Here is a 25,052-nt window from a genome sequence, read left to right as displayed (position 1 = left end):
AAAACAGAGCTCTCTTTGTGAACAATTCAGCAAAAATTCTCTTTCCAGCTGTGAGTTGGGATTCATGTTGCAAATGTTGGTGTTAATTAAAAACATCCACCTTCTACAGTTTCAACAACAAGGCTAAGGCACCATGCAGATTGCATTCCTAAGCACCCCTCTCTGTCGCACTTATAAATACGCGTTTATTTATGACTTGGATTGCTGGGGGTTCTGACAGATCTTATCAGTCCTAATGAAATAGGACCAAAGGAATAGGTGAAAGGAGCCCAAATTGCTTCAGAGCAAAGCTACCACCAGAAGAAGAAACAAAAATAACGCTCCTTGTTTAGAGCATCTAAAGTGTTCGTCTTCCTATATTCACATCAGGAACTGCACCTAGCTGAAATCAAATGTCTACCTGTTGAGTCACTGAAATTTTTCTTCATGTGGCTTAGTCTTTCAGACATGAATAATGTATGACAAGGCCAGGGACATTCCATAAAGGGGGACACAATATATTCAATAATCAGGAAGCTGGATGACCTCCCTGTATTCCTGTGACAGTTCACCCTTTATTAAGAAATCTTTATCAACATGGTCCTGAACTAGTGGGATCGAAAAACTGGATGGCACTTCTTCTTGTGTGTCTCTAGCTGGTTAATCTGTCCTGTTTTACCACATGATCCAGACAGGAAAGAATCAAGCCAAAACCACATCATTATGAATGAATTTCTTTGTTTTTAATTTCACACAGTTTAAAATACAATATGAAATCAGGCTACAGTATATAAAAAACTCTCCAGCAAAATGATGTGCCAGCATCAGCTACTAAAATAAACAAACAAAAAAACTCCCCGGTAAGAATTTTTTTTTTTTTTTTTGCATTAAAAAAAAAAAAAACACATAGACACTTACATCGCTACATCTCTAAGCTACCTCAGTTCTGATTTTTAAAAAGCACCTGCTTTTCCTTCTTTTTTTTTATCTTGCTTTTAAATTTTTGACATTTAAAAAATATAAATTATATGAAAATACAAGTTGGAAAATAGTCAAACACAATATAACATCTTTTTCACCCCAATACTTCTCAGCTTTAAAAAAAAAAAAAAGTTTTCTTTAAAAAAAGTTCAATAACTGAGGCAGTATTCCTGATAGAGATAATTTTATTTTAATATATATATTCCATATATGTATATGTATACATATATTTATGGTTCCTTGAAACTTCTTTGGAATGTAGATAAGAGTTCAACAAATTTATATAGACCCCAACAGAGAAAGCAACATGCACAGCATGACTAGAAAAGAGGTGTATTTTTCACCATGAAAGTTAGGCAGGTTAATGCTTTAAAACCCAGAGTGTTCATCTCCAAAGTGAGGAAGAGCGCCTCTGATCTTTGAATGCTACCATCAATCCTCTTGGGCACAAAATCAGGGCTCCGTGTAGGGACATCCCTTCCTTGAATGGAGAAGGGAACGCAGGTGACTCTGAGCCCAAAACCAAAACCCACATTGGTTAAGGCATTTCCAAGAAAATAAGGGTTTCACCCAGTGAGACCAGATTTGCCCTTCCTTCCTCTGAAGTTAACGTGTTTTTAAAAAGCATAAATGCAACAATGCTGCTACATTTCCAGTGTATAAACCACCCACCACTCTTCCTGGGATGGTCTCTGGCCTTTGGACAAGAGGGGAGAAAGCATATGGCCAGATGGACAAAGCTGTCTGAACTAATACACTATCTACAAATCCAGAAAACAGTGGCCCTAGAGAAAGGGCATCTTGGTAAAGAAGCCGGCTGGGGAGCGCTAGGAGGCACTTACATCTTATCTGCTATTGGGATTGCAGGTGTTACACAGACTCAGCAGGGGAGTTTTCAGCATCAATTTCATAGAAAAGGCTGATGACTTGAGAAAGTGATTTTATGCCTGGTTGCAAATATCAAGCAATGACCAATACCTGGCCTTGGTTCTACTCTCACCCATTATCAACATGTGGAAAGACTTAACTACAAAACCTAGGTATTAGTTCGGCCGCAGTTTTGCATGTCTGCAGACACACACGAGCACGCGCACACACACAAACACATACACACACTTTGCCAGTGCCCAACAAAGATCACATAGTCTAAAAGAAAACAATGTAGTCCAAATGGTTCCACCTAACACTCCCTGAGCAGCTCCAAACATATTTTGAGAGCTTCATTAAGGCACCTGCATCCGTAAGATCAAAATACATAGCTGGGACAATTCTGCCTTTACTTTGAGTGTGGATGGTCCAATTGATCAGTATGAGGATACTCATGGATCACAGAGCTTCTTTCCTGAAAATTTAGGGTCTATAAGGGGATCTGGGAGTCAGCAATCAACTTTCATGAAGATATGCTAGAAGGTAGTTAGTGCTTCCAGTTTCTTAGCTAAGTCCGGAAAGGGACCAGCCCTGAGAAGCTCATCTTAATTGTTTCTCCCTCTTATTATTCATGGAAGTCGCTGTCATCCTTTTAACTGGGGTGTAAAAAGTGGGAGGAATTCTAATTGCATTAGGCACATTTCCTCCCCAGTTAAAGGTTGGTTTTTGCCCCCAAACCTCATTTTCAGAGCCCCTCCTCACAACCAGCAGAAAGATGACTGCCACAGTTGACTGTGTTTGTGTTTAAGCTTCGGGAGAACTAAAAATAAATTCAAATCTCATGGACCACCTTATTTTCTTCACTCAAGCTCCTTGTTCCCTCTGCCTTCAAGTCATCCCTCTCTTCTGCAGTGAACCTCCACCTACCCTCTGCCAAGACAAGAGATTCAAGCACGAGGCCCTAACACCATCCAGGTCCTTCCTGTCCTCTGTGTGCTCGGTCTCACCTGACATCCTACCTGATTAGCTTCGGTTCTTCAAAGGAAAGCCTGTACATCTCTTCCGAGACAGCCAAGTCACATTTTACTGAAATGCTCTCTTAATTTCCATGGCCTCTAAAACTCAGCAAGACTACACTCTTTGTGTCTGAAGTTACTCTTTCACTCACTTATCAGAAAGCTGTACATTCTGCCTACTGAATAACAGAGTGGGATAGGGGGGCAATAAATGTGGGGATTCTGGGAAAAGAAAACATAAAGGATAAATTATAAAGTGTTGATTTGGAATGACATGCATTTTTAGGGACTTACTTTTTAAGACTAGAAGGGTAATGCCCATGCATACAGCTTCTACTCTAAGTCATTTATGTTACAGATAGAGACTGACTCAAGAACCCAGTTCATCTTCCCTCTTTGATTTCCTTTCCCCAACTTCAATAGCGTGCCAACATTGATTATAGTCTAAAACCAGGACTGCAAAATACATTCAGTTCAAAGACTTAATGCTTATTAGCTGAACACTAAGTCCAAACCCGAGACTTCAATAGTGACAAACTAAGTAAAGGGGTGTGATAATTATTTTAAAATTATCCATGAAGTTCACATGTGCAGTTCTCCTGTACCCAAATCAGCATTAATATTTCCTTCATATATAAGTCACATGAATTTGGGATCCCTGATCTCAGTGACAGAGCTTCACTTTTCCAATGGGGTCTATATAAACAGTTTTCTTTCATTATGACAAAATCCTCAGTCAGCAAATAAGAACAAACTTGTGTGATACTGCAATACTGAGACCACCTTAGAGCTTAAGACGATTTTTTAGGAAAAAAAAAAATACTGGCACAAAATTTAATAAAATCAATTTTAACGCAAAAACAGTTTTGGCCCCCTCCCCCACTGAAGTCCATCTCTGTTTCAAAAAGTAGAGTAAAAGGTAAAATTCTTGGTTTTTTAGTGCATACCCCAAAGAAAATGTTTTTATCCCCCCTCCTTTTTTCCCCCTCCCAGATTTAAAAACAAAAGCAACCCAACTGCCTTTCATTAGTCTCATGACTCTGGATATGACAATTTCTCTTTCTATTGGGTCTGTTAAAATTCAAGATGCATTTTTTTCCATAGGTGAAGTAAAAAAAAAAAAAAAAAAGTTACTGGACATGTTAGTCTCTTCATCCTTTAACTCAGATCCTTCAAGCTTCTAAAAAGACCCTTCTTTCTGTCCTGAATATTTACTCAAGAATGTCTTGCCCCACCCACCCCACAAGTCCTGGCTTTCCCTTTGTGACCAAGTACAATGGATTACAGCTGCAGCTCCCTTAATTCCCACCCCTGAATGTAAAAAAATGAGTTCTGGAAAATAAAAAATAGAATAACAATTAAAAAATAGGAGTCCAACCAAAGTGGTTGTTCTTTGTAAGGTGTCAGCAGGGTCCCCCAGTCCCTTCCTGGTCCATCACTCGTCGGCATCCGGCTTGACATCCAGCATGGCGTGGAGTTCCTCAGGGGTGTATCCCAGCAGGCTCTGCAGATCACACACAAAGCGGTATACGTAGCGTTTACCCGCCGTCTTGTGGATGATGTTTTTGTCATAATAGTAGCGAAGGCCACGGCTCAGTTTCTCGTAGTTCATCTTGGGTTTGTTTTTTCTCTTTCCCCATCTCCTGGCCACCTGAAATTTTAAAAAATAAAAATTGAAAAAAAAAATTTTAAGAGGAGGAGTGGGTATAAAGCTATTGGATAACTTCAAAATATGTTTATTATATCTTTGCCCATTCATGATGGCCTGTGATGTTCAAATAAGATGAGATTCATGGACATATAGAAGATATTTTTCTGAACTATCTCCTCTGAATTTCATTTTTCTTTTTTTAAAATAAATTCTTACTTTAATTGACACATGATAACATTTATGGGGTGCAATGTAACTTTGGATACATGTACATAACGTGTAATGATCAAGGTAACTGGCATGTCTACCACCTGAGACAGGTATGGGTACTTTCTATGGGGCCATTCAAATTCTCTCTACTACCTATTTCAATTAATTGTTGTCAACCTCACTCATCCTTCTGTGTGTTCATTAACCATCCTCTCTCCACCTCATCCCCTGACCCCATCCTAGGCTTCGGCAACCATCTTTACTGCCCACTTCATTTTATTTTCTTTCTTCTTTTTTTTTTAATGGTACTGGGAGTTGAATCCAGAGCCTCATGCATGCTAGACAAGTGCTCTACCACTACCTCCTCAGCCCTAATGTCTACTTCTATGAGATCAACTTTGTAGTCTCCCACATGTGAGAACATGCAGCATTTGTCTTTCCTTGCCTGACTGATTTCATTAATATTATGACTGCTAGTTCCATTCACATTGCTGCAAATTACACAATTCTGAACTTTAGTTCTCCAGGGTTAGGTAGGGACAGTAGGAAAGTTAACTATTTAAGTTGCTGAAAAGCAGTGACCTTGAACTCCTAGGTAACTGGGTTACACTTTCTGATTTAGAGAAAAAAGAAGAACCACAATATAGACTCTTCTTTCCCCTTATTCTTAGAATTTTCTTGCTTAGAAAGCATAAAATATAATGGGGGTATATGAAGGGGAGGATCTGAGCTTCAATCCTACCTACCTTCAATAGCAGGAAGCATTTTTTCTGTACTAGAGCACAAATATTTTCTCATGTCTGCCCAGAACAGAGATCTTGTCTCTGTTGTTCATTGTTTTTTATCATGGAAATTGGGCATGACACAGATCAACCCCTCAATAAGCATTTATGTAATGAAAGAATGAATGAATGAACAGCTGCACCAGTCTCCCAAGGCCTCTTGAACTGTCTGGCCCCTACCATCCACAAAGCCACTGTGCTAGGAAGAGGACAAGGTCAGGGAAGGCAACTTTGTTGACAAAGGGCCTACTATGTGCCAGGCACTTCAAGTGTACATCAGTTAATCCTGGAAAACAAATGGGCACTGTGGATGTTTTCTGCTTTTCCAAAAATGAGACTAATCCTTCTGTATTACAGAACTCTAGAAGTTATCTTTCTGCTTTCCCAACAATGAAACTAAGGCTTGGGCAGGCTGCATCACTTGCTCAAAGTCATACAAGCAGCAAGGAGCAGAGCTGCAATTGCAATCCTAAGAAATGTCACCTAAATCTCACAGCCCCTTCTCAGGGTTCCCTCTCCCATTTCTCCTCAATCCAGGCCTTGCAGGTCACTTCTTTCTTACCTCATCTGGGTCAGAAAGCTTGAATTCCCAGCCATCTCCTGTCCAGCTGATAAAAGACTGACAGGATTTATCAGTGAGTAATTCCAGAAGAAACTGCCACAGCTGGATCGGTCCACTGCCTAGAAACACAAGGCACAGTGAATCATTACACCACATACTCAGTGCTCTGGGCAAGCAGTCCCATTACACGGAATTCCCTCATCTCCCCTCTCCCAGTCCATTCAGCCAGGAGAAAGGAAGGCAACCTACAGGGCAAATGTTGGAGAAAGTACTCAGAGCCCAGACAGAAGGAAAAGGTAAAGATCTTCAAAGAAAGGAAGAAAGAGAAAATATATCAATTGCCTTATTTTGACTGATTTAAGATCGATCCATTTTTATTGCTAAGCAAACTCTAGAAAGAAATGTGGCTCCTATCTTTTGAGATATCTAAGGAAACACAATCCCTTGTGCCATCAAAATCTAAGTATTATGTTTGCCCTAAGAAGTAAGAAAGGTATTCAGGTAGGCATGTCTTTGCCAACCCCAGCAGAAGTCACAGCTCATGAGCACGCCTCTGCCACAGTGATCCTCTGACCCCTGATTTGTAAATAAAGAGGATCACTTTCTTCCTCTTGTAAGGAAACAGATGTTGGGTGTCCTTCAGTTATAATATTCCTCTCTACCATTACTCCACCCTCCCAGGCCACTTAAGAAATACAACTGCAAGCACCCAGAACGGAATGCATCATCGCTATCTGAGGAATTAACGTGCCACCCAAGGAATCCCCAGGGGTTGGGTGAGGACTGTCTCAGACTGTCTTTATAGGTTCATGTATCTGAACACTCTCCCCATCTTTCTCTCCCTCTCTCATCTCAGCCATCCACACTGCCAAGAGTTTATTCTGGAAGGCCTGGTATACTCTTACAATAAATTTCCTATGCTAAAGATTTATGTCACTTAGTCTTCGTTTTAGGATACCTTTTATTCTGAAATGACTATGCTGCCAGTAGTTCTCATCTAATTTATGGGTGTTGCTGGACAGACAACACAGGGTCCAGTCGCCTATGTTGCTTGTTACATGTCTACACTGCCTATGACATCATCTCAGAGCCAATCTGAGCAGGAGGGGACTGGGAATAGCCCATTGTGTAAATGAGATCTGGGATTCCCCATTTCATGAGGAAACTTGATTTTCTAAGGCTCTAACCCTTCAAATATGTCTGATGCAACAGGAAATAATTTTTAGGATTCCTCTTCATCTTAAAAAATTCCCTTTACGTTTATAAGAACAGTTCCTTATTCTATCTTTTACTCCTTCAAGGCACCTTACCACACATAATTTTACTTGTTCCTAAAATCCATTTTCCACCTCCCTGCTGTGAACTGGGAACAAATGCTCTTATATTTTCTTCTCTATTGGCACAGCAAAGGGTGCTCAGAAGAGCAATGTGACTTTGCTCCAAGGTCAGACTCAAAGCACCAAGGCAACCTCCACTGACCCCATAGGAGGAAACAGCTACTGATGTGCATTGTCATCCTAGAGCCAAAGGAAACCTTCATTCAGTAACTACTTCCTAATGGTGGTTTCCAGGTCCCCTTCCTCAGCACACCCAAAGCTAAACATGGAATGTGAAATAGCTCTACTTCATCTTTCTGAGAATACACCTCTAGTTCTTTAAAACCATCTTGCAGAAATTACCTTACACATATTTGAGAATAAAAGGATTTGGTGAATACCTCCAAATAAATGACCACCCAAAGAAACAGCACAGAGAGCTAGATTGGTGAAGCATTTGCTTCCTGTGTCCACCTATTGTTAAAAAACTATTTTGTACACACCTCAGATTTCTTGGAGACTTCTTGCAAGTTGAGTAATGTTGGCAGCTACTGCTGCTCCCTGCCTGAGCTCACAAAACTAAACACGACACTATACGGGGAATCCACTGAGAAGCCATTCTAATGGGCCCAGGGGATAAGAAAGCAAATTGCTCTTAAGAAATGCAACTGCAAGAAGCCCTGAACAGTACAAGTTTTCTGATGAAGTTCATAGTGACTATGGACATTCAATAAGAACCCTGGAAAGAAACAGAAACAGAAAAATCAGCCATCCCAAAGTTCTGAAATGTGAATACTCCTATGTAAATGGTACAGACCTTAGATATTTGGGGGTGGGGGTTTTCTCTAAAACTCCTGGCAAAGAAAAGAACTAAAGGGTCCATGATTCATTGTGCACCCTCTATACATATAACTGAGCAATACTTTACAGGTATCTCATGATCCCTCACAATAACTCTAGGAGGCTGGGTGCTGTGGTTATTCTATTTGTTTCTAACCACTTAACAGCAAAGAAAACTGGGGCACCGCAGGGCTCTCTAACTTGTACAAAGACATTCAGATCACAAGTGGAGTAGCTAAGACTGGCACCCAGGTGGTCTGGACTCTAGATTCTTCATTCTAATACTATGGTGCCCCTAGACAAGATCAAGCCAGAAGCTTGGTGTCTCAACTTCCCATCTGGTTGCAGTTGAAAAAAGTAAAAAAAAGCTCTAGCTTAAAAAAAAGAAAAAAAAAAATCTCTTCCCCACCTCTCACAATAGTTGCGGGACACTAGATGGACAGCCGTACTGCTGCCTCCTAGCCTTGGTATTTACCCTCACTGGAGATGTTTCCAGCCCAATTCATCAGGTCACCTTGTGACCGCAAGGTTATGTTATGTCACTATTTCTCCCTCCTACTAAGTTACCTCAGAACTTCTCTCACTGTCTTAATATCTCTTAGAGGAAAGAGCTCATATACCAGGCTGAGGAAAGGGATGAGAAGATGGAGAAACCTGGTGGTCCTGGCTAGAGGCAGGGAGCAGCAAGCACACCTGCAGGTCCCAGAGAGGACAGCCCAAGAGTAAAGCATAGTCTCCTGTCCTTGAAACTCACACCCACAAGACCAAGAAGGGGACATCAGTTTACATCAGCTCAGCTCAGACAGGAGAACCTCAGAATTCTCACTGCTGTTTTCCTCCAGTGCCACTTCTAGAACTGAAATGTCAAGAATTCCTTTGCTCTAGCCCTTTCTCTGTATATCTGACCCCTAATGTCTGTGAATATGGCCAGTGGACAGGGTGAGTCCTTGTCTGAAGTTTTTTTTTTTTTTCCCTCACTGTGAATAATCTTATGTCCAAAAGGAATGAACAAATGTTAAATCTGTGAGCCCAAGTTCCAAGTCCTATCTATCAAACTTTTTTTTTTTTCTATTTACACCAAAGGGAATAAGGAGGGTAAATAGGAAAATACAGGAACTTGAATGGTAAGAAATGTCTCTGGTTAGCTTCACAGTAGGAAAGTCAACACAATGGCAATGTCAGCCCAAGTCCCTGCCCCTGTAAGCGCCCTGGGCTGATAAGCACCCCAGGCTGATAAGTACCCAGGTGCTCTCACTCTTCAGAAAGCCCAGGTTGTTGCACCAAAGGAGAGGAATCTGATCCCTCCCCAACCTTCCCCTCCCCTTTCCCTCCCTTGCTTTTGTCCTGACTCCTAAAAAGCCCTTTCCCTGGTGCAAAGCAACAGAAACAGGAAAGACCTGGAATTGTCCTCCCAGCTACAAACTCTGCACCTCTGCAAGAATTTTGGCTTCAGGCCTAGTCTGTGCCCTGGATGGTCCCACACAGGAGGCTATTTCTACAGCAAGGTGTCACTGTCATTTCAGATCTAGGAGGAAAAATTAGGGCCAGGTGGAGACAGTGTGAAGGCAGTTCTGGGGCTGCAGTGCACACTGGCTTTGAACATCTGCCAGCCACATCCAAGTCTATGCCGCAGACTCATGGAAACAATGAATGAGCCTTGCACTCTTAGTGACAATTCTCCCAGTGGATGTTTCTATACTGCCAAGCGTGGATCTACTCAAATCCACAGGGCCAAAGGGCTCCATCCCTGCCCTTGCTCCAACATATTCTAAAATTATAAATCCTCTTCCTCCATTTGCCCTGCACCTCCCCCTCACCCCTGGACCCGGCCCCATCCACCTACCCAAATGGACAGTGGTCCTAGTGACCTTCATCCCCGGGAGCAGAGACTAGCACTAAGAATAGCTCCAGTCATGGGAAAGGGGAACTCACATGTTAAATGTGACTCACAATGGTGTCCCTGTCTGGGGCCCCAATGCAGTCAACAGTACCCTTCACCATGTTGCCCTGCAGTGTCACACATCAGGAATCCAGTGGCATCACTGGGAAACTATGCTTCTCAAGTGGAGCTCTGAGCCACAACAGAGGGGTCCCTGTTAGGAGGAGGTCTCTTTCCAAAGCAGTGCGGGAGGGAGGGCACCACATACCCTCAGGCCCCCTTCTCCCTTGTCCCTGGGCCTCCCCACACACCACCCCCTGGGGGTGGCCATCCCTGCCTTCCTGTTGCAGAGAGGCTGCAGCCGGGAAACTTCCTCTGACTTCTCCTTCCTTCTCAGCTTCTGAGTAAGAGGGAAATTCTTCCTACTTACACTGACAGTCCCCACTAGAAGAATATTATACAGAAATATCAGGTGGATACCTAAAGGGATCTCAGACCAGCAGAGCAAATCAAACTGAAGATGCATCCCCTCATATCCCAACCACCACAGAGAGAACCCTCAAGGCACCATGAATGTAAGACAACCATCTCTTTTTTTTTTTTTTGGGGGGGGGGGGGGGGGATAAAGCTCTAAGTAACTTCCTGCTCTTTTTGGACATATTTTAAGTCCCTCTTCCTTGTCTAGGAATTTCAAAGCCTATCATCTCTCTCAGTGAAGGTTGGTTATTAAAAAAGTCTCCTTCTTTTTTGGTCCCTTAGTCTGAAGCTAAGAACTGAGCAATTTAAATATATTCTCTTGGGCTAGAACGACATTTTAACAAGATATTCTTGAAAGTAAGCCTTCCCATTTGCCAATTTGTTTCTTTCTTCTTGTTTTCCAGGTTTGGGGGTTGCCTGCCCATGGCAATGACCTCCTCACAGCTGGTGAGTGAATAGTGATTTGGGGTTGGACTTCAGGTTTTCCTTCTACTCCTTCCTCGTTTCCATTTCAACCACAAGTTCGCATTCTGTCATCTGTTCCTGGTGTAAGGCTAACATAAGGCAGTTGACTTCCATCCAGGCCAGGGGTCAATGCTGAGGAGCTACTCCCCTGAGCAGACTCCTCGTATTTTCACTGTGGTCTGCTAACACCAAGACCCACCCTGATAGTTTGCTCAATGGCCATCTCTCTCATCACTAGAACTCATGTTCCAAGGGCAAAGCCTAGAACAGTGGCTCACCAACAAATCACTCATTAACAAACACCAACCAACAAAAATTTGTTGTTGAATGACTCCAGTTTCAGCTCCTTCTATCTTATTGCTCCTTATATTCTCAGAGCCAGGTCAATACCTCATCTTCAGGACGTACTCCATAAATGCTCATTGAATGATTTTAGTAAGACTCCTCCTCTGATAACAAGACGTGAGGATTTGCAAAGCCACCCAAACTCCTTCTCATTATATTTGGAGCCAAACAATATGGGTGACTCCCGGGCTATGTTGCATCAATAGGGCCCCAAAATAAAAACCACCACACCTCTTGTGCTTTGGGGGTTAATTGTTACTTTGAGAAGCTAAAATCCTTTAGCTCTACTCTGAAATTCAAATCAAATACCTCAGTGTGGGCAGGACACCACACTTATTTTAACCTATGAAACTCTCATGGTTGGTCACCCTTGCAACAGGGCTGACTCTGCCCTGGTAGCACACATCTGGCAGGTGGCCCTAAAACAGAGAACGGGCCTGTTGGGCCCCTCCCTTACAGCCAGGTGTCTCTACCCACAGCCAAACAATGACAGCAAAAACAGAACACTCGAATTCAGAAATGACCCATCTGTTCACAAACGTATCTTCTACTTATACTTCCCCAGGAGAACCCACCTCTGGGGGTGGAGAGGTAGACCCCAGCATCTAAGTATCAACACCTTCCTGAAAACCCCCTCCTAAGTCACCAAAGATTGCAAAATATCTCTAGCACCATTAAGTCCCTGTGAAATGAAGTTTAATGGCAAACTGAAAACAGCCTGACAGTTTCTTGCTCTTTTGACCAAATCCAACCTGGAGTTGTACAAACTCTTCTGCCTAAGGGTGATACAGCTGGATTGTTTGGTGATCAAGGCCCTGGGAAGATCTTTTAAAGAAAAGAGCAGAGACGATTTGGATTTGGCTCTGTTACACCCACAGGTGCCATCTCCCATTTCTTTTGAGTTCTATCTTTCCTTTGCCACCATCCTCACCCAATCTCATCTCTTCTCTAACATAATCCGGTTATGGTACATTCTACCACCAGAAAACAATGGCTTAGTTTAGTGAATCATTGCACAGTCATTATATTCTATAAATATGTCCCTATATCAATGGCTGGGAATTCAAGGGCAATAATCGATAATACAAATTCTAATAATCTGACTCATAACAACAAAGAACATCTTAAACACGTGCTTAATAAACACACCTGATGAAAACGATGATGAACAGTAACTCCATGAACTTGTACTTACTTAGTGCTCAGATAACCAGTATCTACCAATGGAAATAAATTAGAAAACAGCTCTCAAGTCAATTAAAACCACCTTTGGACTGTCAAGTTCACATCTTTGACATGTTAGATCCTCAAAAAAGGAGGGAGGATTTCAAAAAATTTTAAAATAAAACATGTCTTGTCAGGCAGCAGAGTACTGAGAAATGTCAGCATCCTATAAAACTAAAAATATAAACATGCCCCTGGGAAAGTCCCACATGGGGAGTCAAGGGTACAGGGCTTTGATGTCAATTCATCCCTGATTCACTGTGCAATCTTGTGCAATTCATTTCACCTCTCTGAGCTTTATTTTCTTATGCCTAAAATGGAAATAGTAATCACTACTCCTCTTCACTTTACAGAGACATAAATTAAGTTCTTATTATGCAAATAGATATGAATATTTTATTTATTTATTTAAGAAAGAGAGACCTAAAGGAGCAACCTCAGTGCAGAACAGTTTGGAAGCAACCGAAAATACAATAATTAAACAGAAGAATAAAACAGCAGGAAAAAGTGTTTTTAAAAACAAACTTTGCTGGGTATGATGGCACATGCCTATGATCACAGCAGCTTGGGAGGCTGAGACAGGAGGATCACGAGTTCAAAGCCAGCCTCAGCAATGACAGGTGCTAAGCAACTCAGTGAGACCCTTTCTTTCTTTACAAAGAAAACTAGTTCTTTCTCAGTAGGATTCTCAAAAAATACAAAATAGGGCTGGGGATGTGACTCAGTGATCGAGTGCCCCTGAGTTCAATCTCTGGTACCAAGAAAACAAAACTAACAAATAAACAAAAAAACAGAATCTTAAAAATAAAACTAAAAGGGGACAGAATTTTTTCAATTGTAAAAGCATTAAGTAAAATTTAAGTAGGCCTCCAAGAAATAAATTGGCCTTTCATGTGGCAAATTTGAGCAAGTACAAAGCTGAAAGTTAAAAAAAAAAAAGTTAAAAGTAGATAAGTGTAAAACTTCTTAATATTTTAAATGAAAATAACCACTCAAGATTTTTAATGGTAGGGATCTTTGCTCTAATTAAAAGTAGGTCCGCACCAAGGGATACCAGATGCAAACTGCTTTGCAAGTGAAAGTATCACAGACATTTCTGGTTTGGGGAAATCTTGGCCACAGATGGACTTAGATCCTCTTTCCCCCACCAATGTGCTTTTCTCCCTAATCATTCATGTTCTCACCAAGCCTGCTCCACCCTATCATCATGCGGTGCTGACCTAGAGTGAGTTGGGCAGCAGTCCCATAAATGTGGGGCCTCAAGAGACAGATCCTGCCAGCATTAACTGAGGTAAAGGAGGCTGTCTTGTCCTGCCACCAATGCCCAGGACAGGCTCAACAGCAAGCCCAGCAGGTTGGCAAAAGACCAGCAGGATTGCCCCACCCAAGTTGCGCAGACCTAAGTGAGGCTCATTTGGCCAGTATGGCTGGAGTCTGAGAACCAGGCAGTTACACATTTTTAGTACATGGAGGAAAGAGACCTTTGTTTTGCTCCTTCTGCACACCTGCACTTGTTCAAGGACACATATGTGGGGGTGGGGGCAGGAGAAAGGAGACTGGTCTCCTTTCTTAAAGGGGCAGCCTCTATTCAAATGCAGCCACCTCTTTCCTCTAAACCCACCACAAATGCTGTCTAGCTAGGTTCAGCCTAACACTCAGACAGACGTAAACTTGGACAGCAGACCAGTGAGCTCAAGTCAGGAAGTGGGTTTCTTCATAGGTTTTTCCTCCTGGTATCTTTCTTCTAGGGAACTGATTCTTTTAAAGAAGTCACCAGAGATAGCTTAGGCTTGGATTTGGGGTTAGGGAATGAGAATTTTCTTTAAAATCGAAGAAATGTTTTTTTTCTAAACCATGTAAATATCTTTAAGAAATGCTTTCCTAATTATATACATAATAAGAAAAAAGATGGGTTCATTGATTAGGGTTAGAGAACAGGATTTCAGAAGTCTGAAAACTAGTTCTTTCTCAGTAGGAGTCTCAAATCCATCTCTGGAATTGATTTTATCCTGGGAGAAATTTTTCCCTGTATATCAAAAATGAGAGAAAGCACCAGTCAAGCATGTTTTAGAAGTCTTGAGGAGGTGAACTGGATCCTTAGCAATCACTAATGCACTGAAATTTTCAAGCATTTACCCATCAAATGATTTCTGAACACCCCTCAACTGCAAAGCATTGTGGCCAGCTTGAGGCAAAACAAATCAGAATATTGACAGCACTACATGGAGCTACAGAGCAAAAGCTTTTGGTTCCCCATAATGTGATGAGCCAAAAGTGTCCTACCTGAGCCTTTAAAGAATTAAGGCCAGAGAACCCAGCCTGGAGGGGCCTTCACAGACAACTGTACCTTCTTTCTCTGAAGGTCAAACACCTCCACAGAACCCTGCCTGGGACCATCTCTCCAGCACCTCCCAACCTCCCTGCAGAGTTTAAACTTTCACATTCAATCACCCTGGGAGAACTTTCACTCTTGTTATCTCTCAGGCAGAGGTGAGTCACACAGAAAACAATGCAACTGGGTGAGTGATAGCCAATATTATGCACTGAGCTCAGAAGCACACGGTGGCCACTAAGAGTATTGAGACACACACGGTCCTGAGTCCCATCTTACAATGACCCAGATAGAAAAGCTTTTCTGGCCTCTATGACAAGCCACATTCATGGGTCAGGTCTGACATGCTATCACACTGTGTGCTATTTAAAGCTCCTGTTGCAGAATGGCTCTACCATGTCCACACCATTGCTACACTTCCTGACGGGGCTGCTGCAGCCTGGGATTGAACATGGTGGGGACATGCAGGTCCGCTCCTGTGAGACATGGAGCTCCTCCACCAGGCAGCTTTGACCAAGGATTCCCCTGCAGCCTGTTGAAACATTCTTGGACTTCAGCTACAGCTGTGGCTTTTCCTACCCAAATCTCCTTCCTTTGAGATCTGCAGCATGGTCTGAAGGCTCCCAGCAACTTCTCTTTCTCCACCCTCCTTCTTGTCTTTCATTAATGCTCCTCCAATAAATGTCTTACACATCAAGTCTTGGTATCTGCTTCCCAGCAGTCCCAAATTATAATACACTGTGAAAAATTTTGAAAGGCATCTTTCTTGTGTGCTATGTAGTTTAGGGCTTCCCCTCCAAAAACAAATCAACCCCCACCATTTGTACAATGAGGAAAACAGAACCTTCTTCATGTGCTTTTTAGCAAGGTTTAAAGAATATTAATAGACTATATGAAAAAGACTAGCACATCTTAGGAGCTTAAATCACATTGATGGAGCTACAAAATTGAACTGCTGCACCCCATGACACTGCCGGCAATTACTGGAATTCTATGAGTAAGATACATTGTCCCCTGACCTCAAAGAACTTAGAACTAACCTGGAAAGATAAGAAGGTTAGAGAATAATATGGAATAGTAGTGACATCTGGCACTTAAGAGAGTACCTCCTATGTACCAGCCCTGTACTGGGGGCTTTCCAAAAACTCATTTGTTAATTCTCACAATAAGCCTATGAGACAGAACTATTACCATTTTGCAGATGAGAAAAATGAGGCATGGAAACACGAGCTTGCCCAAGGTTACAGAGCTGGTCCGTGGCAGACCCTGCTCATAATTTCTACAGGATATAGACACTGAAATGGAATTGTGGTGAAGCAGCACTGGATGGCCACCCTCTCGTGCATCTAACCTGGGCTTCAATCTGAAGGCATTCTCAAGTGATAGGTGCTGACATTACAACCAACCTGCAGGCGTCACATGAAAGTCATTTAAGGAAGAACAGGGAGGGGCTGTGCTTTTCTGGAATGGAGCCTTCACCCAGAGCAGTTGACACTTATTCTCCATGGCAGGAAAGGCCATCCAGGGAAAAGAAAGAGATGCCAAGGGGCAAAGCAGGAATATCCGGGACATCTGGCAGGGCCTTTCCCAATAGAAGTGACGGGGGTTTCCAAGGCCTACTGCTTAAAGGCAACGAGGACTTTTGAGAATATTTTAGTAGCATGCTGGGTACATTTTGCTCAATGGAAACATTTTGCTTCAAAGGCAAAAAGGTGGAGCTTCAGATTGGAGACAGAGTGAAATTCCCAAACCACCACCACCCAATTCCATCATTTGTAGTGAGATTTTGTTAAAGAAACAGAGACCCCAAAAACGTGAGACTCAGAGCCTCCTCTTAGGCAGGAGGACTGTTTTCAGAACAAATGGGTCAAGTGGTGAGTTTCCTGCTATCCAAAACCCAGGCAGGCACCCACAAGGCCTCAGAAAGAGATAAATAGCAGCAAGGGTCAGGACAGATTGAAAAGTGTAAAGGACTTTTTCTGCCCAAAAGGCAGCTTCCAAGGTACTATCAGAGCTAAATTAAGACACAGGTGGTTCAGCCAATCGTGGCCTTCAAAAGCCACCAACGGAAATAGGGAACCTCCACTTTCCACATCTTTTCAAAGACATTTAGAAAAAAGTTACTAGTGAGGCCAAGTCCTCTAACAATATGATCTTTTGCTACCAGTGGAAGATGATTAAGAAACACTGTCACAAAGCTAATTAGTTAAGAAGTAGAAGGAGTAAAGCTCCTTTGCAGAAAAATTGAGAAAGGGCTTTCTCTTCTATCTAGTTCAAATCTTTCTGGGAATTTTCCTCCCCAGTGCTCCACAGTATTTTCCTGTTAATCTCACAACCAAATAGCAGGTTAAGCCATTACTCTATTAAGACCTCCCCTCCCCAAGTCCATCTCACATGTTCCCTTAGGATCCACTACCAGGCACAGAGAATCAACACACCCCCCACATCACCATCACCAGCTTCCGAGCTGCTGGCCTGCAGGAAGGCTCTGTCTAAGCTGAGGGATCTGGCTGGCTTTCCTGCAACCTGCTACCCACAATGGCCTCTTGAGTAAGTGAAAAGATGCTCTGTTTCTGCCTTGCTCATTTCCAAGCTCTTTTTCTCTTATCCATCCAGGTGCTCAGCACTGAGACTGACGGATTCCCCAAGGCTGGGAGCTAGCCCTAGCCTCACCTGACCCAAAGAAGTCACCTAACTTCCTCCGGGCCTCTGAAATGGTGGCTACTACACAGACTGGGCACTAGAGTTCTATTCTCATATGAGCAAGTTGGCCCTTCTCTTGACTTAACTCATATCGTCTTATAAACAACTCCCTTTGTATGGAGAGATTTTGTATTCCAAAGGCTGGCTCCAATAATCCCTCCAAACTGAAAAGCTCTGCATTGGCCCTAATAACATAGCCACCGGCATATAGAACATTTAAAATCTACATAAATTTGCAATGCCCTACTAGCTTGCCTTGGGGACCCACCCCTCTTACCTTTCCTTATCTAGGTTTACTACCAAAAGCTCTCTGAGTCATTTGTACTCAAGTACATTGAAATTATTTTGCAACTCAGCTTTCCTTCAGAAAACTGTGATTGTATGTAATGCTGCCAAATCTCAGGCTGCATTCTCAATTGAAGGGTTTGGAAGTACTTCTTTTTGCAGTAAACTTGTTTATTTTCAAAAGCATGTTTTAGCAGTAGATTTGGATTGCTAACATCTAAAACTCAACTACAAGTCAGAACTCCAAGGTTCTGATCTTTGCCTGGAGACTTTCTTATTGTGTGACTTTAGATTAGCTCCCGTGCCATCTAGAAACGGCAAGAAGAAAGTTTATTTCAGGGCAGTAGCAATTTGAGATCTTTAGGGGGAATGTATGAGGCTTCTTTTTCTTTTTCTACTAAGTGCAAAAGGATTTATTTACAAAGTCTTAAATTTTCAAAAACACAAAACTTTTCTAAAGTGCTAATTTTTATGTGATATCTCTCTCTCTCTCTCTCTCTCTCTCTCTCTCTCTCTCTCTCTCTCTCTCTCTCTCACACACACACACACACACACACACACACACACACACACAACTTGGAACTTGAATCCTAAATACTCCCAATTTAATCTTAAACTGAGAGACTATCTGTTTATAAAAATCCATACTACACTATGAAACACAATTCCATGACAGTGAATGGCTCTGGGCTTGGCCTTTTACAGAGCTCCAGGTAAAAAGAAAACCACTTCATTTATAACTGCAACTCAAAGGGTGGGGATACACCTAGACCTTAACAAAGGCCTTTCCACCAGACCCACATGTTAACAACAGCAGACATGGTAGGAATGGACCCTTATCTGTGGTTATGTCTGGCCATCTGGAGTGATGTTCAATAAAGGTGATTCACAGTACAGTAACTCTGGACCAAAGCCAAAGGCTCGCTCTACCCTCTCCCACACACCCTCATGTGTACAGTGTGTGTCAGTGACAAGATGGAAACGAGCTTCTCATCCCTCCATGGAAGCAACAGACAGATTCAAGGAGTATTCTCTGATCCTTTAATAAGGAGAACAGATTTTGTATTCAGATGAGACTCTGGACCTTAAGATTCAATTCTGGAGCTACCTTCTACCTTCTTATAGATTGAAATTTCACAGCCTAGAATAAATCTTTGTGCCTCAGTTTCACCATCTATAAATGGGGCTGGAAAGTGAGAGAAAAAAGGGAGAGTGCTTGATTCCTACTGAAATAAGAAAAAAAAAGAATCAGAGAGGCTTATGTTTTTCAAGGATCAGGAAAGCATTTTACTAAGGTCTATAAAACATATAGAAAACACTGGGCTGCTTCTCTCAAACCGTGTTGTAATTAGAAGGAGTTCAGAATGTATCTTTGAACAAGAGAAAATGGAGCTTTCTGATTGTATCAGTTTGATAACCGTAAGCAGTTCACAGTAAGGTAAGGAGGTACATTTTGGCGGAAGCCAACACTGCATTTGATGTATTCTTAACTCAGCTAACAGGCAGGCTTTCAAGCCATGTTATCTGCCCCCACATCTTGACCTAATTTAACAAGTTGCCATGGGAGCCCAGTGAAGGTTGATGCAATTTTCTTATCTTTGGAGAAAGAATGTAACAGTGCAAGAGAATGTGAAAATTCAGTTTGTAACTGATTTCCACACTTACAGTGCAGTAACTAAGACATCATATAAAGAAGTAAAATGTACTTTTTTGAAGGTGATATAGGCAAAAGCTTGGTTTATAGTCTAAGGGTAGGAACCTAGAGTTTTCCTAGGTCTGAGACTAAACATCTACCCTTTACTTCATCCTGAGTGGTCATGCATACTTTGGAACAATCAAAATTTAAAATAGAAAACAAGGACAGAACCTGAGATAGAAAATATGTGTAACTCTATGAGCAAGAAAAAAGTATTTCCACCACTTGTACCATGATTTCCATTTTACAAAGGACTTTTTCAAATTTCATCTCATCTTAACATGTTTACATAAAGCCAGACACCCATTTGTAGGCATCTTCATGATTGTCTTTGGTGAGGAGAAGGGCAGAATGGTTATGTTCCATCCTCTTCCTCCATTCCCTAGGAGGCTGCATCTTAAATAAGAAGGGGCTTCAATGAGGGTACAAGATCTGGGAACCACCATGTACTTTGGCCTGTGGTACAGACAGAGGGTGTTAAGCAGACATGGAATACATAGTAAAAATACCAAAATTGGGGCTGCTCCCACACACCTAACACACCACAACCTTCATTCAGACTACAACAATAAGAGAACCCAGTTTGAGTATAAGGACATTCACAATAACCTGAATTCTGGGACAACGAGCCCTTGAGGGATACTGGTTTATCTGCACTCAACATGTGCTCATTTGCTGAAATAATTTATTTGCTGTGAATAGGGGATTTTCCTCCCATGTCTAGCACACTGTCTAGCACTCATTTGCTTAATTAATTGATTTGGTTCAACTACATTCTCACACATCTCCTACCAGCAAGATAAGGATGAACAATTCCACTACACTAAAAGAAAAACAGGGTACAAGGTGAATTTGCTTAAAATCACCCAGTGTGTTAGAGCCCGGAGGGAGCACAGAGGACTTCTGTTTTCTGGGCTATTGTTCTCATTGCCATTTGAGAGAGTCTGCAAAGTTAAACCCCCAACTATAAAGAAGAAACAACAGAAGGGTCAGATACTTAAACTACTTTAAAAAAAAAAAATTCAAATGGCTGCTTCAGTCTTTAAGCCTTCTAAATGCTCATAAACTTACCTCTTTTCTACTCATTGACTGTTTTACCCCCTAATTGCTAGTGGGGAGGGGGTGGGGGGGAGGAAGGGAAGGAGGAAGGAAGAAAGGAAGGAAGGAAGGAATGGATGGACGAATGGAAGGAGGAAGGGAGGGAAAGAGGGAGGGGGAAAGAGAGCAATGGTGTTGTCAATCATTTTAGAACTACCTTGGGCTTTTCCTTCTCTTTCCAGTTAAGCGGCACTTGTCCCTTCCCTCCTCCATCAGTGCATCACACCAGAGTCTAATTCTACCTACAGGCACTGGCACTCTGGTACATCCTGAGAAACACACAATATACTTTTCCTCATTCCAGATGTCTTTAATGAAAATGGGGTAAACTCTATAAAAATCTGCCATCCAGACACAGGAGAAGACTCCGTTGAAATGTAGTCCCTACCTATTAGCCATGTGCAAGCAAAGACCATGGGGATATTTTAGAAAGAATGAAGAGGGGATCGTTCCTCGCCTGTGATCCTGTGTATAGATCTCGGTTACACAATTCCTGAGCACTGTCCAAGCACACCACACTGGGATCTTTATGGAAGGAAAATAAGTAACGTACACTTGATCCTTAATGGGGGAGTAATTTATCTAAGTGTTTGAGTTTTATTCTCAAAGATAAGTAGGACTTCCTTGGGCAAATCCTGAGACTTCCTGCACAACAGGGACCTAGTTCTCTCTTAATTAAGATCAGACAGATATGTCTATAGAAGCACAGATTCTGCTGTCTTCTATCACAGAGTCCAAACACTATAACCTGTCCAGGGTAAAGGATACCAGAAGAGAATAAAGGCCTAGACCAAATCTGAGTCATCAAAGCCTAAAACAAGCTCCACCCACAATACAACACATTTTAGAAAACACTGCAATCTTACAGAAAGGATTGGATGAGCAACACATTAACCAACACTCCTTGGACATTTCTCAGATAGACTCTTCACTATTTCCCAGAGTAGGCAGCTTATGTGCTATACAATCCATTTGAACAATCAACTGCTCTGCTCTATTACTAGATTTTCAATCAAAGCCCAAGCTTGCAATGTACATCTTCTGTTTTCTGCCTTCTTTCTTCACTCACTGCTACTATAATTATAGCTTTCACTACTGGGGGAAAAAAATCAACCATAAAGCTAAGTGAGAAAATAAGGCTTCCTATGTAAGTTCAGGATGGATCTGGACAATGTTTAAGGCCAAAAAGAATATGTTTCCCACATTAGAACAGCCAGCCTAATGATAACTGTACTACCACACAGCCTAGCTTGTAAGCCATTCAATTATGCCTTTGAGAAAGGCAGTTGCTGGTTTTGTATTTTAAAAGACCTCCCAAGAGCAGGACAGAAGATGTCCCTTGATGCCAGGCCACTAGACCAAGTTTCCAGGAACACCAAATCATTATAGCTCCCTTCCCCTAGATATAGAAAAGGCCAAAAATATTAGTTTCCTGATAGTCTTAAAAATTTCCCTTTGGAATAGAATATTATTTGCCTCCAAAAATCAATGGTTACTCACAAGCAGGGTAGTTTGAAAAACTGACAATCTCTTAGAGACATCTTTTTCTACTCCACCAAAAAGAAAGAGTGTGTCCTTTGGTCTCTGGGTAGACAGTACAGTGCCTTCCACTGACTCCCACCCCCACCCCCATACAAATGTGCAGACAGCCTGCCTAGGAAAGAGCAGAGTGCCTACCTGTGTAGCCAGCCAGGGCAGCAGCAGGAATGACAGGCTTGTCCTTGTTGAGGTCAGCACGGTCACGCACATAGTCCTTGAAGGTGCCCTTGGGCTTGTGGTTGGGTAGGGCAGCTGGATAGTCCTCAGAGTCGAAGCTGTCATAGGAGGGGACACGCTGCAGACTGTTGAAAGATGACTGGCTGCTCCAGGACTGGGTGAGGCGGTCGCAACTATCGTAGCTCTCTATGCTCTCAAAAGAGTCCTGGCCCCCGAGTTTACCTGGAGGTAAAGGAGGAGGTAGGAAAAAACAGGGGAGGAGGGATTGGGAAAAACAACTGTAAAAACCCTCATACAGGACAGGTTGCTATTCAGATCTGCAGGAGAGGTGGAGGAATGGAGGGGCCCATTGCAATGAAGCTCCAGATTTTCTCTGGGAGAGGGGGTTGGGCTGCAAACTGCAGCGACTGCCACTCTATGCCTGGTTTATAGCTCCTAGTACTGAGATTCAGAGTCAAATGCTGCTCTATCTATTAGAGAAACACAGCAGTATTTGGGATCTCAAAAATTTCTAAAGTCAGAAATCTCAAAGCTGAGAATCATACATGTTATTACGGGATTTCCGGTTGATATATTAGAACCAATGAAATAATGAAGAAAACAGAGCAGCATCAGACTAAATCCCTTTTCTAACTCAAGCCAATAACATGATTTCAAAAGTTCCAATTTGGCAAAATATTTTGATCATAAGAAAAAAAAATTCCATTAGACTAAGAGCAGATTGACCTTCCTTGGCCTTGGAACTAAAGTGTTATTTTAAACATTTTTTCCCAAATACTATTTTAAAATGAAATATATATCCTGTCTTTATGCCTTCCCAAATAGAGAAAGAAGTTTTGCGATGATGTTTCCAGGAAATAAGAGGAAAAAAAAAAAAAGAAAAACACTATCACTCTCTTTTAAATACAAAATCATATTCATTATCCTTTCCAATCTGTACTTGAAATGTATGCTTCATTGCGGAAGTACGGACAGTAAAAAACAAAGATTAAGGAGTTAAGGGCCATAGCAGTGTCAGAAATCCTCTACTCTGTGAGTTGCTTAAGGCATTCTTAACTGACCACAAGATCATGCAAGTTCATTAATTTCCCAAACCAGGTTATAAACAGCTGCTACGATTGCACAATAGCTCATGGAGAAATTTCCATTGGCAAAAAATGCCATTAAAAGGAGGCTAACAAAAAAAAAACTGAGGAAAATAAATGTATCTAAGAGCTAAAATGTTCCTAGGAATGTTTTGTGTATTTTATGTTCAGAGAATTTTCAGGCAACTTACAGCAAAATATAGACTAGATGACCACCTCAATCTAGCACATGCCAAGAGGCAAAAGGAGGTAACAAACTTTTATGCAAAAAAGACCTATAAATATTTTCAATTGTTCAAGGCTGGATGATCTATATATTTCAAATTCCAAAATAAGCTTGGCTTGCATAACCTCCTATTAATGTGCTTCCAGGGTACTCTCCCCTTTAGCAGTGTGGATTGGTGAAACAAATAAGGTTCAAACATGAGCAGGTGCCAAAATCAAAATTAAATTCATAGGAAAATATGCTGCTCTTAAAATTTAAAAAAAGCATAAAACATATCGAAGCTGAGTATTTTTTTATATAATCCACTGTTGTAGATTTTCTGCAATCCGTATTCCCACTAGTACCACTTATAATAGAGAGGAGTATTATCAGCTTCATCTCATTCCTTCCTCTATTCATCCACTGAGGGCAAATTCCAGAAGGCAAATCAAAGAGCTTCATGGAGGGATCAGTCTAGCCTACCCCAACCCCTGTCACATCTGTACCTCTTTATTATCATTAAAAGTAAAGGAGTTGTCTCTTCCAGAAATTCACATTAAATGACTCAGGAAAAATAGTCCACCACCAGAATGTGACCTTTTTATAGCAGAATAGGAAATTTTCTGGCATCTCATAAAAAGGTGTTTGCTCCGACCAGCTACTGATTTTAATAGTCATTCAATTTCTCTGTGAGACAAACATGCCAAAAGCCTAAGAAAGAAAACTTACATTTTTGTTAAGAACATCCCACCAAGTCACCAATGTTTACATACTATCAATGCTTAAGTCTGCTGAAATGATTCTTATCTCTACTAGCCACCTTTATATTTGGAGGGCAAGGAGATTGGAATTTCCGCAAGCAAGACATTTGAGTTTCCAAGGAGTCCAATAAGCAAGGGCACTAAACTAGGCCATAACCACTCTCTGGCAACCTCTCAGACATGAGCCAAATGCAACTTGGTTGAGAACTGTGGTTTATAGCAGAAGGCAGCTTTCATTTTAGCTCTATTTCACAACCCTAGAGCTGGAAACATTCATTTACAGGTATTTTCTCCAAAAATGGGTTGAATCCAACTGGATTAGACGTTTGGTTCTGCTACTGTGCTCACGCAGGGAAGCACATGACCTCTGAGATGTCCACAGGCCAGCTTCTCTGAGAAATGCCTCAGCAAGGTCCTTCTAAAGCTATCCGACTCCGCGAAACAGACCTCAGAGCACTCATAACAGTAGATGGGAGCCTTACAGCAACCCGCTGAACAGACTAGCACAAAGAGAGTCCTTAGAGTCCCAGTAAGTGGACAGAGAAGCACTTTGTATACTATAATGCAGTATATGAAT

At 41.8% G+C, this 25,052-nt stretch overlaps 1 protein-coding gene across 5 annotated transcripts in view; it reads right to left on the bottom strand.

Annotated features, from left to right (window-relative positions):
* Window positions 1-700: 700 nt before the first annotated feature.
* The window catches only part of Ets1 (ETS proto-oncogene 1, transcription factor), a 130,389-nt gene continuing 106,037 nt past the window's right edge, over window positions 701-25,052 (bottom strand). For all 5 annotated transcript variants that reach the window (XM_046432662.2, XM_058575281.1, XM_046432664.1 and 2 more), the window contains 3 exons: window positions 22,386-22,646; window positions 6,049-6,167; window positions 701-4,494 (listed from right to left, as the gene is read on the bottom strand). In XM_046432662.2, coding sequence (XP_046288618.1) covers window positions 4,279-4,494; window positions 6,049-6,167; window positions 22,386-22,646 — 596 coding nt within the window. In that variant the 3' untranslated portion in view covers window positions 701-4,278. The remainder of the gene's footprint in view (window positions 4,495-6,048; window positions 6,168-22,385; window positions 22,647-25,052) is intronic.

This window comes from Marmota monax, unplaced genomic scaffold (genome assembly GCF_021218885.2).
Source record: "Marmota monax isolate L192 unplaced genomic scaffold, Marmota_monax_Labrador192_F-V1.1 WCK01_AAM20220418_F8-fsc00062, whole genome shotgun sequence".
NCBI classification, from domain to species: Eukaryota; Metazoa; Chordata; class Mammalia; order Rodentia; family Sciuridae; genus Marmota; species Marmota monax.
Note: the sequence above shows the minus strand (reverse complement) of the source record. Positions and strands in the feature narration are given on the sequence as shown.